Here is a 17180-nt window from a genome sequence, read left to right on the forward strand (position 1 = left end):
GATATGAGGCCCAGACGATGGAAAAAAGAATAAGACAGCAGCACCAAATCTGGACCCGACCCTGAGGCCAATGTTACTGTACAAAGAAGCTACTTCTGACTGATGCTGCATGCAGTAACCCAACGCAGGACTGTACATGAGCCTTATGTTTTTCTACACTTTATCTCTTGACAAGTGAACTTGAGCTGTATTACAAATGCAGAACACAGACTAACATGGTGTACCTTCACAGGTGATGCTGGCCTGGGCCAGGCCAAGCTGCTGCACTGAGTTGTTGACCATGAGAGGTTCCCTGATGATCTGGATCCCCTCGTTCCCCAACAGATTCTCACTCAAGTCCAGGACCTGCAGGACCTTCAGCACTGGCTGCAACACAGGGTTCAAGACGACTTACTTAACCCACCAGTTAATCACTGTGTGTTCCTTTGTGCAAGTGAGTGTGAGAAGTTTTAATTATCATTGTGATTATACAGTGATTATTCTTCCTTTTCAAAATGTTTCCTCTCGTGTTAATCTTCAGAACTTCTGTTTTTACTCTCCAGAGCCACATTAGCATTGAAGGTTGATTAGCTGGTGCAGCAAAGTGGGGGTGTCGAGGGCACAAGGGGCCCGTGTTGCCCAGCAGCTTGAAGAGGAACGCGCCACCCACTCCTTGGTTGCCCCCTCGCCTCACCACCCTTGTTAAACTCCTCTGGTCACTGCTCTGAAGAAAGAGGGAGCGCGGGGGTGGAAAGGAAGCTAGGAAAGCAACTGACAGACCCTGAGAGCGTCTTCCTCTATGTTAATTTGCACCGCAGTGACAACAAACACACTCGAGAGCCCCCAACACCCCACCTTTTTTTTCCTTTCCCTCACTGAGTCACAGCACACGGAGGCAGCGCCGCATCCGACGCGTGGCGAGAAGCTTCTCCGGTGAAGAGGGGAGGAGGAGAGGGAGGGAGAGCCTCCCTGAATGGATATGCACGAGGGATAATAGCAGACAATTAAAGAGGCAACTGCATGGTTGAGAGTGTGTGAGAGTCAAGCATGGTTGAAACCTGTCAAACGTAAACCACGGGAGGGTTGGAGTGAGAAGTCTGAGGGGGGTGCAGGAGTGTGAAACCACCAAAAACACAGTATGCTTTCACACATGCCGTGCTGGCTTCAAACAAAAAAGCAGCAGAAACAGGCAAAGCTGGCGCTCTCGGTGACACGTCCACCTCGCAAAAGCCCTGCTTAGAGTTTCTGTCATTAAACACGCCGTCCAATTTGACGTTGAGCAGGTTTTGTCTGCCCCCGCTCTCTCAGGCCTCCAAAGGACTAAACCAGCCAGGAGGACAGAGAGAAAACGCAGATACACCAAGCAGAAAGGTTAATAACAGCTCTCTTCATCATCATATTCGACACAACCAGCTATGGCTCTAATTATCATCATTACGGCCTGCAAGGACACCTACTTATCCCTGTGACTGGCAGGCTGCATGAGCAGCCCTTCTTAGCACACATCTATTATTTAATCAAACTGTTCCTTCTTTTGGGGAAGTGTGTGTGTGTGTGTGTGTGTGTGTGTGTGTGTGTGTGTGTGTGTGTGTGTGTGTGTTTGTGTGTGTGTGTGTGTGTGCTGAGACAGAGAGAGAGGCCTTTAATTTCCAGCCTTTTGACTTTTACAATCGCCACTCACATGACAGGAGGGTACAGTTTATGCTGCCAATCACACAGAAGGAATGCATGTTATTAGGACTGTGCAGCGATGCTGGGAGGTTGGACTCATCTCTCCAGGCTCATGTTCCACAACTCCACACAGAGGGAAGCACAAAGTATCAGCTGGAAATGAAGCTCGGGTCGAGTCTTTGCTGACCACCATCCTGGCTCTTGGTTTAGCAGCGCTCGTCGGACAGATGCTAACAGGTTTCACTGTATTTCAGCCACATGCTCAACAAGCCTAGTGTCAGTAACATAAAGGTGTTTCCTTAAAAATATAACCCATAAAATGAACTCATTATTAACGCCCTCGAATCTTAACAACCACGTTGGATCGTCTAATCTCCTCCACCAAAGAGATATTCTCAGTCTTGGAAATGTGCACAAAAGCAGATCCAAAGAACATAAAGATGCACTGCATGACTACTAAATCTGGCAGTGAGCGCAGGTTTGAGATCAACATTCATATTAGGCACGCTGTCAGACCTCTACTGACAGTATGACTGCTGTCATTTTATCATCACAGCTTAAAAATGAGGTAAAAACTTGATATGACAAACCTGCATGAATGTTAACCCTTAACACTTTAACCTGATGCTGACCTGCTCTGAGTGTCAGTCAGCGGTGTGCATGTTTGTGTCGTCGTCTTTCATGGGTGCAGCCGGCTGCCTAAAAGTGAGCCATTACTCCCATTTGTACAATTCATGGCATGGAGACAGTCAGAAGCCAGGCAGCGAGCCATGTGAGACAAGAATAAACATTTTTGCCTTCACACGTGATTGGACAGCATGTCGTGCTGGTGTCGTTGAAGCGTGCTGAACTATTCAGTGTTCACAGTTACATTTTAAAAGAAACACTGCAATGATGAGACGTCACGTGACAAACATGGACCCGGATGATAGATGTGTAAATGTAGCTTTTCCAGATAAAATGCTGCAGACATGTAGTATCAGTACATCATAGGTGTGTGTGCAGACGCTCAGAGGCAAGCAGCTGACATGAAACACATCACTTATGCATAGACTGTATAAGAAGATGGACACAGCATCAGGTCAGTTAAGCCAACGTGGAAGTGCCAGAAAGATTCTTGTTGCAAAAATAACTCAGCAAACATTTTCCTGATTAGTCTGAATCTCTGCTGCTAAGCCTTCTTTAATGTAGCATTTCACACATTAACTCAGGGTGTGTCGACCTAGAAGAAGCTATGACTTGCAGACATCCAGCCACACATGTAGGATTGGCCTGGGTGTGGTTTATTTACATGCTCGGACTGTTTTACACTGAGTGGTGCTTCACACTTCTGGGATTGTGTCAGGATACTGTGGTGAGTAAGGGAGCAGCATACATACAAGTTTGCCTTCTTTCATCATATTATCCATGTTGGTGCGCCGCACAGGCGTACGCTGAGTTTGGGTCATACCTGTTTCTTCTGTTTTCACTTTGCTTCAGTTGGTTTGATGGCACATAAATGTCTCCACAGGGTTAGGGTTAGGGTCCACAGCTTCAGTGGTCCTAAAACACGCTCTAAGAGGCGTGTGTTTCCTCTGCTAGCCACAGTTAGCAACCCTAATGCTAACTGTCACTAACACTGTCGTCCTTAATGTCTTTACACGGCTCAAAATGACCGGACACTGTATTCATTCAACCCTTTGACTCTTCACATTATTGGATTTTGTTCCACATAAAGAAGCAACACTTTGTTCCTCACCAGAGTTTTAGCCAGATGCTCCATGCCTTTTACAGTAATCTGGTTATTCCTCAGCAGTAAGACCTTGAGACCTCCTTTCTGCCGCCTCAGACCGTCACACAGCTCCTCCAAACCTTGAAAACAAACAGTAAAATATGTTTATTAGCAGACGGCACAGACAAACTTTCATTGTTGTCTGTGCTGGAGTTGGCACTTCCAGATGTATGGTGGGAGTGTTGGTTGTAGTGACTCTGATGTAAGTTGCTATGTGCCTTACACATCCGCATGTCTGTATTAGTGAAATAATAATAGTTGGTCTGTGCATGTTTGCAAACTTCATCTACCTGTAATGTATGAGCAGTTTATCTTCACCTATGACTGTATAACTCAGGGCCCATCTCACATCTACACAGTAGACTGTGAACCATGTAGTTCTATGATTTATGTATGAACATTTACCAGCATCTGCTACAGCATTGTTGCTGAGCTCCAGTGTCTGCAGAGTGTTGTTGAACCGTAGCAGGTCTCTCAGATGAAGGGCATCCTGGTAGCTGTTCAACAGGTTATTAGCAAGGTGTAGCTCTCGCAGCGCCTGGTTTGTCTTCAGTGCACCAACTGGAACAGACAAGTGATGATAGGACAACTAAGCTGGCAAATGCAAAGCTGATCATGGCTTCACATTACTTCAGTTATTCTTGCAGGTTAATACGCTGAACTCTAAGTCCTCAGCGATTACCGTAACCTTGAGCTTATGCTACACAGCAATTCAATTCAATTCAATTCAATTCAATTTAATTCAATTTTATTTATATAGCGCCAAATCACAACAAAAGTTGCCTCAAGGCGCTTCATAGATACAGAGAAAAACCCAACAATCATATGACTCCCTATGAGCAGCACTTTGGCGACAGTGGGAAGGAAAAACTCCCTTTTAACAGGAAGAAACCTCCAGCAGAACCAGGCTCAGGGAGGGGCGGGGGGCAGCATCCTCTCTCTCTCTCGCTATATATATATATATATATATATATATATATATATATATATATATATATATATATATATATATTATTGTTTTGTCTGGGTAATCAGCAGATTATCAGATAAACATCAATTGATTTAATATTTTCCATAAATACAACGTTTTTCTTCGGGGCTAGGGTTGGGACTCACAATGACAGACTTCAGAATCACAATACTTTAATAATCCCTGAAGAAATTATGTGAGAGTGTCAAAAAGATGTTAATGATGACACATTTGTGCATCGTTTACTGATGTGAAGGGAAGCAGAGCTATCCATCCTCCCAGGTTGCCGGTTCGAGCCCCGGCTTGGACAGTCTCGGTCGTTGTGTCCTTGGGCAAGACGCTTCACCCGTTGCCTACTGGTGGTGGTCAGAGGGCCCGGTGGCGCCAGTGTCCGGCAGCCTCGCCTCTGTCAGTGCGCCCCAGGGTAGCTGTGGCTACAATGTAGCTGCCATCACCAGTGTGTGAATGGGTGGATGACTGGATATGTAAAGCGCTTTGGGGTCCTTAAGGACTAGTAAAGCACTATACAAATACAGACCATTTACCATTTACTCCATTGGTGAGGGTGGAATCTAAAACTAGTGCTGGCCGATCGATCCAAATATCGATTGTATCGATATCAAGTCAGCATCGGTATCAGATCGATACTAGCCTGGTTGATGTTTTACTTTCAGTTCTGCTCTTGTTTGCAATGCTGTGCTTCAGCAAAGACAAACAGCCAGGTTGCCGGACTCGCCGCTCCTGTGTCAGCGCAGGCACACTTTGCTCCTCCCCCCTCTTGCGTTTAGATGCTGCGCCGTCACGTGACTTAGACGCTTTGGGGTTGTTTACATATATTTATATTTTCACCAGTTGTTGTTTTTGTTGTTGAGGATTTTAATTGTAATTTTAGTATTATAGTTTCTCATCAGTACTTGTTTGTTTTCATTTGTTTCCTGGTTTGCGGCACTTTTTATTTAAGATGTTTCTAAAAAAATGATAATGAAGCATTTTCTATTTAATTATAAACTTTGTGCTAATTATGTCCTGGGTTTTAACTATTTAGTAATAAAAAAAGGAAACATTACAAGAAACACTTACGGTCATGAAAATTAATTGAGATTTAGATTCAATGAGCATCCACCTTATTTATTGAAAAGTATCGGTATCGATTTCAGTATCGGCGATCTGGCCCGTGTTTACTTGGTATCGGATTGATACCAAATATGCAGTATGGCACACAGCTATCAGAAGCTCCTGCTTCTTGCTCACGGCCCAAATACATCTCAAATCTAGGAAATCTGAGCCCTAACCAAATGAAGCTAATGTTATGAACTTTGTGCCACTGTCCTGTCCTGTGAGTGCCAGCACAGGCCAGCTGGGTACGACTGATTGAACATGAAAACAGGAGCACAAAGTGTAATTACTGAAAATCTCTATCAGTAATTACACCAAAGAAGTGTTTCTCCTTGAAGCCATTGTTAACAGCAGAGTTTTCAGCACAGGAGACCTAACAAAGCACCAGCGAAGCTCCGCGACCCTCTGCTCCAAATATCACTGTGCACCATCGTTACCAGTCTTTTCACTTCTTTATCACAGCTGAGACGCTGTTTTGTAGACATATTCTGTATTTATGTGTGCGCTGTGGGCGTTCCCTGTGTATGTGTGTCATGTGTACTGTACATGTGTCCGTGTTGTCTGGGTCCTCGCTGCCCTTCCATCCAGATCGATGCTGCAGATTTGATCAAGCCTGTTGGGCTGCATGTGGAATGCCAACATTGTCATCAGGCACAGTAGGAACCAAATGGTGGTATCAGTGGGATTGATCCGGTCGACTCCACTGCAAGCACCCAATCCCGCAATCACGAGCCCCTCGAATCGAAGGCAATGATCCTCAGCTGGGACCCCCTGCTGGGAGGGAAGGAGGAGGAGGGCGCCGGTGGGCCTCGGTAATAGCAGAGGCAGGAGTGGGGTGAGGATGAGCATGGGAGGAGCAGAATCTTTAGCAGCCTGAAAATATCAAAGAAATCCAGGAAGGAGCTGCAAATGTTGGAGGAACAAGTTGGGATGTGGGCGGCACACTGCGTCCATTTGGGTCTTTGCCTGCTCCCAGCTGAGAGCAGATCAGATGCTGTCTTTGATATTTGTGTCCCAGTCGGACACAGAGACGGATTTATTATTACACCAGTTCATGTACCAGGATTCAAAGAACCACATCGTCCTGTGATTGTTGTGGGATTATAATTAAAGCAGCTTTAAAGCAAGAAAATTAGTTTTCCGTAGAGCACTTTGGGCGCTGTGATAAATTTACTGCTACATCACTGCTTTGCCTCCTTAAGGCTGTTAATAACTCCTCACGTTGCACTTATTATTTAATCAAACTGTGTGTGTGTGTGTGTGTGTGCGTGCGTGCGTGCGTGCGTGTGTGTGTGAGATGCTATATGTCCATCTGTGTACCCACCCTGGGTGTTCTGTTAGCCTTTTGTGTATTTCTGTGATATACACTCACCCACTGATTGTGTGTTTGTAGGTGTGTGTGTGTGTCTGTGCACAGGTCACGAACATAAAGTCCTGCATCCTTCCTAGTCACCATCCTAGTTCCTTTCCTTGTCCTTCCACAGTGTTGCGAGGTCACAAACATCAGTGAAGGTCAGATAGATGTGCTGAAGTTTGAATCATTTGTGGGTCTTTGTATGCTGTAAACACGTATAGCTGTGTGTGCAGTGCGAGCATGCTCACAGCCCATTACGTCCTAATATGTATCTAACATACACGACTCCAAACTGTGTGTGTGTGTGCACGAGTGTGTGTTCTGTGGCCAGCAGGACCAGATTTTGACCTGTGACCCTCCCTGCAGGTCTGGACCTGGATTAAAGGCCTAATCTCTTACCTGTCACTTTACACACCACTGCACATGTCTATAAAGGCTCTGGCAGCCAGGACGCAAACCCCCACGCACGCATGCACACATATAAACGTGCACAAAAACCCACATTTTTAAACCCATGCACACACAAATGCTATATGCACAGACACTATTTCAAAAATACATCTTTAAAAATCGTTGCAAAAAAGCAGGCTGCGAGTGCAGAGCGATGCACACGCACACGTCTTACCCAGTGTGTACAGCGGCATCCCGCTGAGCTGAACATGCTGAAGGTGTAGCACTGTGAGCCGGCTGCTCCGCAGCGCTTTAGACAGAGCCTGGACAGGATAGTCGACCAAGGCCACATTGCAGACATCCAGTCTGTAGAGACACACACTCTGAAACACACACACGGTGCAGACAGAGTGAATACAGACAACTGCAGAAAAAAGACTCGTCAGAATGTCTGATCTGACCAAGAGTAGAAAAGAAGAGAAGGGGAGGATGAATATTGAAAGAAAGAGCTTCACCAGCTGCTGTCAAACGCTCAGACCTGTGGAAAGACAAGTGGAGAAGGTGCTTCTAAGGACTCGCACTCGAACAGTGGACTGACCTGTCTGTCCTCCCTGACATCAAACGCTGGGAAAAAACCCGGAGAAAGAACAACCCTGAGTGACAGGGAGGTTAGGTCCATGCTGCTGGAGGATATGGAGAGCTGTTGGGGCTATGGGTGTCTCGGCCAAGCTTATCAAAGTAGTAGATCTCAGAAATGAGAAAAGGTTACATTTTTTCATAACATTTTCATTACATAGAAAATAATTTTTTACTTGTTACATTTTGGTGATTATGATTTATAGTTCATGAAAATCTCAAATTATCAGGAAATTTCATTTCTAGTGTGAGTAAAGTATTCCCAAATACGTTGTCTAGTTCAGTACACGCAACCACAATCATGGGGAAGCCTGCTGACCTGTCACTAGACGATAATTGACACCCTCTGTAAGGGCAAAGGTCATTGCTGTAAAGGCCGGCTGCTCACTGAGTGCTGTTTGGAAAACTGCTAACGGAAAGTTGATTGGAAGGAAAACTGAACAAGCAACAATAAATGTTCATTGAAACCACTGGAGGGCTTCACAAAGAGTGGACCAAGGCTGGCCCCCACACAGACCCTGAGATGAAAGCCCTGATATTAAAACTAAAAGTGAAACTATAAATAATTATTAAGTCATAATTGTAGCAAAAGGAACCAAACACACAAAGTTGCGTGAGATAACATATCTCTGTTATGTTATCTCTGTTAACATAACAGAGATATGTTAACCCTTCCACAGCATGTCTTTATCCTGTCTTCCTTCTCTCACCCCAACCAATCACAGCAGATGGCCCTGCTGGAGGTTTCTTCCTGTTAAAAGGGAGTTTTTCCTTCCCACTGTCGTCAAAGTGCTGCTCATAGGGGGTCATATGATGGTTGGGTTTTTCTCTGTGTGTTATTGTAGGGTCGACCTTACAATATAAATAAAACTGTGTAAATAAAACTGAATTGTTCCTTCCAGTGCTCGTCATATTTTCAGTTTTTTGCCTTCATTTCATTTGAATTCTAACACTTCACAAAACTATAAATATTTATACTGTTGTGACCATAGTCAGTGAGATCCACTGTTATTGCCACAACATGTGCCAGAGCTCTTACCAAGCCGTGGGTTAAAATGCAGCAGCACTAAAGAAGCTTCGACAGTCCTTTGGTCTTTACGTGAACTCAGAGTCAAATTTCTCATTCTGTCCCTCCCTGATGATATTAATCTAACAGTCACTTAACCCTCAGAGCTAACGAGCTATGCCTGCTAATGCTAGTTGTGATGATCCAGCGTTTGTGTTGATGTTCATAGCAGAACTTCTCACCCGATTTGCTCTGCCCTGCATCTTCAGTCCCGGTAATGTGCCACAAACTCACTTTGCAGGATGTACATTATCCCTGGGAGATAGCCTACATGAAAAGATTGCTATTCCACTGCGTCAGCCAACCTGCTTTATCAAATGAGCGAGGGCCCTCCAACTCGATGTTCCCATACTGCTGTTGTCAGAAATGTCAAGATGTGTTGTAGATTCATAGTACAAAATCATATCCAACAAGGACGATGCTCCCTGGAATAGAAAAAAAAGCAGAGGGAAAAAAAATAAAGAAAGCAGGGCCCCAAATTTGACAGGAATGTTATGAAGTTTCTTTGGAAGGAAAAAAATAGCCTCTAATCTGATACAAGCGAAGGCCTGAATATGAAACTGTATTGCAACTGCAAGATGAAGATGAGCAAAATAAGTTTTGCTCATAAAACTCACATTTTCTTCCAGTTGGGCTGCCTGCAGATTGATGAAATCAAAGTGCAGCGATTTCAGGACGACTTCCAGAGCTTCACAGGAGCGGTGGTCTAATCGCTCACCTTGATGGAGGCAAGCAATCAAAGGGAAGATAATTGGGAGGCTGTTTGCTAACAGGCAAAATTGCACTACTCTAAATGTGCTTTATCCTTTTTTCTGAAATGAACATTTCAGCAAAAATCACGACAAAACAACTTCCCTTATAAGCAAAGTTTATCTGTGTGTGTTTTCTTTTAATAAAGTTCTGAGAGTTAATCAGAAACACAGAAAGAGAAATAACGATGACAGCTCCAGTCTTTCATGATTGGACTTCCAAGATGTGAATGCTGGAGGGGCCATTGATTACTGTCTGCCTGCAAACCATCCTAATCAATAATACAGCACCTCAACTTCTGAAGCTGCTAAATGTAGTCTGATTACTTTACCTGCACACTGAATGTGAAATGAACAGTTTAACGGTATATAACAGTAATATACATATAACAATGTCTAAACTGGCAACGTATCCTTTGTGCCAGAACCCAGTGGTGAATTACAACTAATACATTTAATTATGTTTTTATAATTTACCTGAGGAATTCAAGTTGATGCCACTTTATACTCATAACATCACACAGAGAAGACATATCGTAATAATGACATTCAAATTATTTCTATTTTGTTCATATACCACAACTACAAACCAGTAGTCATCTCCAGAAGCTTCATATAATAGAAACCACCACAATCAAATGATAAAACTGGTGCAACATAAGCGAGCAGTGGAAAATCTGCCAAATCTGTAACAGACTCAGTGATGGGCACACCTCTGCATGTTATAAACATGCAACAGCAGAGTGTGGTTTGTTTTGGGTAAATTATATCATTATATTAATATGTAGTTGTTATTCATTGCTCCTGTCCGTGTAAAACTTCAGAACTCATTTATTTTATTTTGGTAAAACACTCAACAATGACATTTCCTTCAAAATGACTTAATTAATACCATGTTCCATCTGTCGTGTTTAGTTGCAGACTATGCAAAGGTGCCTGGAGACTATCCAATCTGTAACCGGAAGGTCGCCGGTTCGATTCCCGGGCTCTCTGTCCTGGTCGTTGTGTGTATTACTGTGTCCTTGGGCAAGACACTTGACCCTACCGCCTACTGGTGTTGGCCAGAGGGTCCGATGGCGCGATATGGCAGCCTCGCTTCTGTCAGTCTGCCCCAGGGCAGCTGTGGCTACAACTGTAGCTGCCTCCACCAGTGTGTGAATGTGAGAGTGAATGAATAGTGGTATTGTAAAGCGCTTTGGGTGCCTATAAAAAAAAAGCGCTATATAAATCCAATCCATTATTATTATTACAAGTCCCGATGGGGACTTGTAATAATAATGATGATAACAACACGGCTAAGGTCCTGTGGGAGTTTCAGACAGACAGGCAGCTGCTGGCCTACCAACCAGACACGGCAGGGGTGGACAAGTAGCAGAAGACCACAGTTGTGACAGATGTGGAAATCCCAGTGGACACGAACATCAGGAAGCAGGAGCATAAAAAAATAGAGAACTAGCAGGGACGGAAGGAACAACTGGAGCACACGTGGACAATAAAGACCAAAGTTGCCTTTATTGGAGGCCTTAGAAACGGCCAAAGACTCACAGCCTTGGCTAGTCACTTGAAGAGGTATACAAGAGAGAAAGAAGTCAGAAGAAAACAGATGTTCCACACTGTAGGATCTACAGCAAACACCATGTGGACTGGAGAAGTGTAGTCGCAACAGAGAGATGGTCAGGACTGAGGGGAACTGCCAGAAGGCAGAACTGGCTGTAGCTCAGGAAGAGCAGGGCATCTTCTAACGGGCAGGTATGTGGCCTCTGGCATTAAGACAAGAAAACGTCTAACCATGCATGGAGGTTCACCTTAAATCCAGCATCCTGAGACGGTAGGCTTACTGGAAGGAAGGAAGGAAGGAAGGAAGGAAGGAAGCTGAGGACTAGTGAGTGTCAGAACCACTATTCAGGATGAAACAATAAAGATCCATGAGTACATGTGAAGATGGGCACAGCTGCTTAGTGAAGACCTCAGGCATTAGAAACCCGAGCAAGAAAAGGAACCATCAGTCAGCTGAGTTCAAGTGCGCCTCTGGCTCAAGGACAATCACGCAGTTGTCCCGTTATTTCAGCTGTGTGCGTGGGGTCATTGTCCTGTTAGAAGATGAGCCTTCGGCCCAGGGGCCGAGAGCACTCTGGACCAGAGCGTAATCTCTGTATACAGGGTGGGCCATTTATATGGATACACCGTAATAACATGGGAATGGTTGGTGATATTAAAGTCCTGTTTGTGGCACATTAATATATGTGAGGGGGCAAACTCCTCAAGATGGGCGGTGACCATGATGGCCATTTAGAAGTCGGCCATCTTGACTACAACTTTTGTTTTTCCAATAGGAAGAGGGCCATGTGACACATCAAACGTATTGGTAATGTCACAAGAAAAACAATGGTGTGCTTGGTTTCTACGTAACTTTATTCTTTCATGAGTTGGCCTTCGTAGACCGCGAAGGCCAGGTCCTCCGAAGGATGCGGCCTATGTTTTGGGACACAGCTAGTTACTGCGATGGATGACATCAGCTAAGTAGCCAACTTTAATTATCACAGATGTTTTAAGGCCCGTCACTACACACTTTATAGAGACAGGCATGAACATTTTTCTCGCTTGTTTAAACTCTCAAAGTTCAAACTTTCGTAGAAAAATAAGTCCACTGTTACAGAATGAAACCAAAGGCAAACATACAGGGCAGCACTTCAGAGTCACGCTGCTAGGATCGAAGATCTGTTTAAATTTGACAAGCTGAACACGTACTGTACTGTACAGGAAACAATGATCTACAGCCAATCAGGACGCAGAACACAATGCGCTGTAAAAACCACGTTATAGCGAGGGACACGTGGCTGGGATTTTAGTTTTAATCAAAACATAAAATCTTTGCATTCGTAGCCTAAGCATGTGCGATTTGTGACTGTCATTAATTAATTAATTAATCATTAATTCCACTCACAGTGTCAATGAATTAATACAGACACCATATTTTACACTGAAATATGAAATATGAGGGTTCACATTTAGAAAAGTGCTTTTCTGATTTTTGTCACTAATCCCTGTTTCTTAGTGTTTGTTGGGATTATTGAGAAAACAGGCAAATACAGAGGAACTAAGATCACGTCTCCATCAGTTCAAGCTGTTCCACTGTTACTGCGTCGCTGCAGGCTTCAGTACGCGTGTCGTGTGTAACTGCAGCACGTGTTGTCAAATTAATAAAGGTATTTTCTTAATTTTCAGAGCGTTGAGCTCTTTAGGCCATTGTAGGGTTTGATGTTACCACTTTGTAATCTGATTACTGTAGGAAGTCACTCCAGCCTGCTCAGAAGTCACACTCCACATTAAGCTGTGACTGATCAGGCAAATTCATGTGACTTTTAAGACTCTTAGTCTCCCCCCCTTTGCTCTATCTCCTGGGTTCATTCTTATCTCCCCGGCCAAGAAGGGGGAACGATAATTACTATCATAATTATTTCCAAAATGATTTTTCCCCTCTGTTTTAACAATAATCACCTAACTGAGCGATGGCAGAGGGCGTGTGGGGTTGAAGGGAGAGCCATCTGAAATCCCATTTTTTCTAATCCGCCCTGCGTCGGAAAGATAATAAGGCAGCAGCACCCGCAGTCAGATGTCATCAGTGCGTGACGACAGTGACGCCCATCATGGCATCACGCACAAGTTTACACTGCTGCTGTATGCAGATGTGGCTCCCGCTCTCCATATTAGCACGTTTAAAGACCTCGAACAGGAGAAGAGCGTCAGTTTGGATTTAAAACTTCAGTTATATGCAGGAAAATCACCGGCCGACAGACTGAGGGGAGACGCGGACTCTTCTGGACGTGGATTAGTTTCATTTAGAGCTAAACTGTACTTTAATCAACAGGACGAGATTGTGTTTAAATTCAGTTGATGATAACGATTTGATATTTGTGTTAGGTCAAGCTTAGCCTCTCCACCGGGAAACAGACGACCCAGCCACGGTTAGGGTTTAGTTAACATCAGTGTCAGCATATAAACTGCACTGCAGAGCGGTTTGGGTTCAAGGCTAAGATGTAACCCAGGATTTATGTCTATTATTATAAATCAAATGCTATGTTTAGTATTATTTCAGGATAACAGCATTAAGATCATGACCAGGGTTTGGAGGACTTTCAGCTCTACCGTGGTGCTACAAGCAAAGCTTGGAGACCAGATCTGAACTGAGCTCAGGTGAACATCTTTACCAGCGCACCAGGATTTAACCAGGATTTGAATCATATCTGTTATTAACCTCTGTCTCTCTTCCACAGCATGTCTTTATCCTGTCTTCCTTCTCTCACCCCAACCAATCACAGCAGATGGCCCCGCCCCTCCCTGAGCCTGGTTCTGCTGGAGGTTTCTTCCTGTTAAAAGGGAGTTTTTCCTTCCCACTGTCACCAAAGTGCTGCTCATAGGGGGTCATATGATTGTTGGGTTTTTCTCTGTATCTATGAAGCGCCTTGAGGCGACTTTTGTTGTGATTTGGCGCTATATAAATAAAATTGAATTGAAAAAAATTGAATTTAGGTTCAGTTGCATTTTGTCGCCGTGCTGAAAAGTATTTGAGAAACAGGAAGCTGCTGTCTTTAACATGCACTCTCTGTATGTTGGCCATCATTTGGAGCAATCTGACTGAATCATCCACAGGCTGAGGCTCTTTGCTTCTCTGTGTGTCTCTGCATTTCTAATGGAAAGGTAAGAAGTGAAGAAGAGAGGAGAGAAACATGCTTAACCTGCAGAGTGCTCTGCAGCTCGCCTGTTAGCGTCACGTGTGTGGGAAGATCACAAGTATAGAAACCAGCCAATCGGAGCTAAGTCAGAATGTGCATGTGAATAACTGCACATATCAGACCTTAGGCTAACCTGTTTATAGTTTGTGTGTCTGGAAAACTGTTGGCTGGTTGCTAGCTAACAGGTTTGGTATACACAGGACTACATGTGTGACTAACCATAGTGCTTCTGACATGGGCAAACCACCCTAACCCTACCTCTGACCCTACACGTGCACACCAACGGTCTCTGAATCACACATCAGCTCTGATTAGTGTTTGGATCTGATGTTGGTTTGAAAACCATATAAAACTAATCACCTCAAAGAGTCACCAGCTTCTGGTACACTGGATTGTTTGGTCAGCAGATTGCAGAAACATTACAAAATGACCGGGTGCAGCATGAAGTCACAGTCATGCTTAATAATGACAGAGTGAGGGGCTCGTCTTACCTTTGAGATCCAGACACGCCAAGCTGCCACCTACATGCACGCCCTGCTGACAGACACAGAGAGGAGGAAGCTGGAGACGTGACAAAGAATGTGCACACACATGCACACACACGCATGCACGCTCACACGCACACACGCACACAGATCTGGCACCAGCAGCGCACCCTCCACCTCCACCCTCCACCCTCCACCTCCACCCTCCCCGGCCTTTTTCCGTACGGCCTCGCCATCCACGCCACTGTGCTGGTGTGATCGGGGAGCTTATTGGATGCCACAGTATGAATTATGAATTTCACACAGTTTACCGCCACCGTTGATGGTGACACAGCGTCCTAATTAACCAGTGTATAATAATTAGAAACAGCTGGTCATCAGTTGATGTGTTCATTTTCAGAGCCAGTGTTCCACATACATCTAATTTGACTGCATCAATCACTGGAGGTGGCAGATTTGTGCAGCGAGCGGGAAACACGCTTTTTTATTTTTGCCCTGACAAGCAAAACAAGGAACAGCGACTGTGGATTGATGAACATCGCTTACAGGAGGTCGTTCAGGGTAATGTGTACCTCAGGTCTCTGGTGTTTCAAAGACCAGAGATGGTTTGTATCAGTCACATGTCGCTCTGATTATTTCCTGGCAGATATCTCGCCTTCTTTTGTTTATTTTTGATTTAAAAATGTCTCATTTGAATGAATATCTGCAGAGAATATTACATAGTGGAGGCTTTAATGATGGCCCCACATCCACCAGGGGGCCCCAAACGTGAGCAAATTAAAAATCTTCATGGTCTTTGGTCCCGTCAGCTCATTTGTGCTGTTACTGGCTGCACAGAGCCCGTGTTCAGCTAGTTTCTCTCTTTTCATCAACAAAAAGCAGATTGCAGTGCGGGGTGCCCAGTTGTGCTCAAGGCCCCGTAAAGCCTTGCCCAGCCCCTGTCACCTCTCTCATCCCCACGTGTCAGTCAAAGGCGTCCTGACTAACCCCCCCCCCTCTCTGCGTCGACTCATCTCTGCTGGCTCGCTGAATTGCCACCTTCTTCTCTTTTCCAAGCGGCGCCTCGTTTCCTTTCTCGTTGCTAAATACGATTCATTGTTCAAAGAGACACGTGGAGCACAAAAGGACTTGGAAGGCTTTCCTCGCTCGCCTCCACCGCCGCACAGAAGAGAGCAAGGCGGGAGACAAAGGACGACAGCCATAATGTGCTCCCGTTGAAGGAATTAGGCAGATCAATGGGACACAAACTGTTTGTGTGTGCGAGAGGCTGATGTGTAATTGTAGAGGTGGTTGAATTTATCCCTGGAATTATCTTAACTGAGACGCTCACACTCAAGAACAAACGTGTTTACAGACACATACATGCTAATATTATACACACATGTATGGTGCTGTTCAGGTGGAGGAGGATCTCACTGAGCTGTAGTATCATATATATGTTAGAAACACCAAAGCAACAGGATTCATGGGCGTGTTTGACATTTTTCTCAAGCGCTTTTATCCATTTTAAGCATCTTATTCTTTGGACAACAATTAGGCTCCTTTGATGATATTAAAAGAATAAAATGACCCCTCCCCCATCACTCACATGTTGGTTGTTTTCTTTGCTGCCTGCAGCCAACAATAAAGGTAAAAAGAAAAAAGCGGCAGCTACAGAGTCCACATGCTGTGTGCTTCTTTATGCATGAAACATCTGGATTCTTATGTGTTCATATGTTACTGTCTCCTATTTCTGTCTTTCACCTTAAACTTGGCTGACAGGTTAGAAACCTTGTTGTATAAAAAGCTACTTACAGCTGCTGCTTTTCACTGATTTCTTTGATGTTTTTGAGCTTTTTTTAAATAAAACTATTATGTACATTAAGTCACTTTAAATATGAGTATTTACTGCAGTCTACTTTAATGATCCAGGCTGCAGAGCTGCTATAATAATGATATTATTCAAATATTCTTCCTATCAGACCAGCATGTTCTGTTTGTGCTCACAGCTCTGGTTGCTTTGGTTTACAGAAACACTTGTTATTGACCATCGCCGTGGCAGCAGAGACTGGAGTGTGATTGGCTCTGCTCATCGAAGGATTATAAAATAAATAAAATAAATAATGAACACTACTGCAATATTTGTGCATTTACACGAGCCTGACAATGGTGAAAGCCAGGTTCAGTTTGGGGGCCGAGGACGAGCTCGTTTACCCCCACACGGGTTAATCCTATCTCAGATCTGATTGGTGGATTCTTCTCTCCTACCAGTCACCATCTA

The 17180-nt window shown here is 44.3% G+C and overlaps 1 protein-coding gene and 2 long non-coding RNA genes across 3 annotated transcripts in view; all 3 read right to left on the reverse strand.

Annotated features, from left to right (window-relative positions):
* Nucleotides 1–8490, reverse strand: part of LOC146496757 (uncharacterized) — a 358433-nt gene extending 349943 nt beyond the window's left edge. The window contains exons 1-4 of the mRNA XM_085142535.1: nucleotides 7487–8490; nucleotides 3827–3982; nucleotides 3389–3501; nucleotides 225–366 (exon numbers count right to left, since the gene is read on the reverse strand). Of these exons, the coding sequence (XP_084998661.1) occupies nucleotides 225–366; nucleotides 3389–3501; nucleotides 3827–3982; nucleotides 7487–7505 (430 nt within the window). The 5' untranslated portion in view covers nucleotides 7506–8490. The remainder of the gene's footprint in view (nucleotides 1–224; nucleotides 367–3388; nucleotides 3502–3826; nucleotides 3983–7486) is intronic.
* The window catches only part of LOC146496756 (uncharacterized), a 496205-nt gene that overhangs the window by 412232 nt on the left and 66793 nt on the right, over nucleotides 1–17180 (reverse strand). The window lies entirely within an intron of this gene.
* Nucleotides 8578–15040, reverse strand: LOC146496767 (uncharacterized). Its single transcript, XR_014871066.1, has 3 exons — nucleotides 14927–15040; nucleotides 9571–9671; nucleotides 8578–9378 (listed from the first exon to the last, which is right to left on the reverse strand). It is a non-coding gene; the product is annotated as an uncharacterized LOC146496767 (long non-coding RNA).

The sequence above is a fragment of the Neolamprologus multifasciatus genome, chromosome 19, assembly GCF_963576455.1.
Source record: "Neolamprologus multifasciatus chromosome 19, fNeoMul1.2, whole genome shotgun sequence".
NCBI lineage: Eukaryota > Metazoa > Chordata > Actinopteri > Cichliformes > Cichlidae > Neolamprologus > Neolamprologus multifasciatus.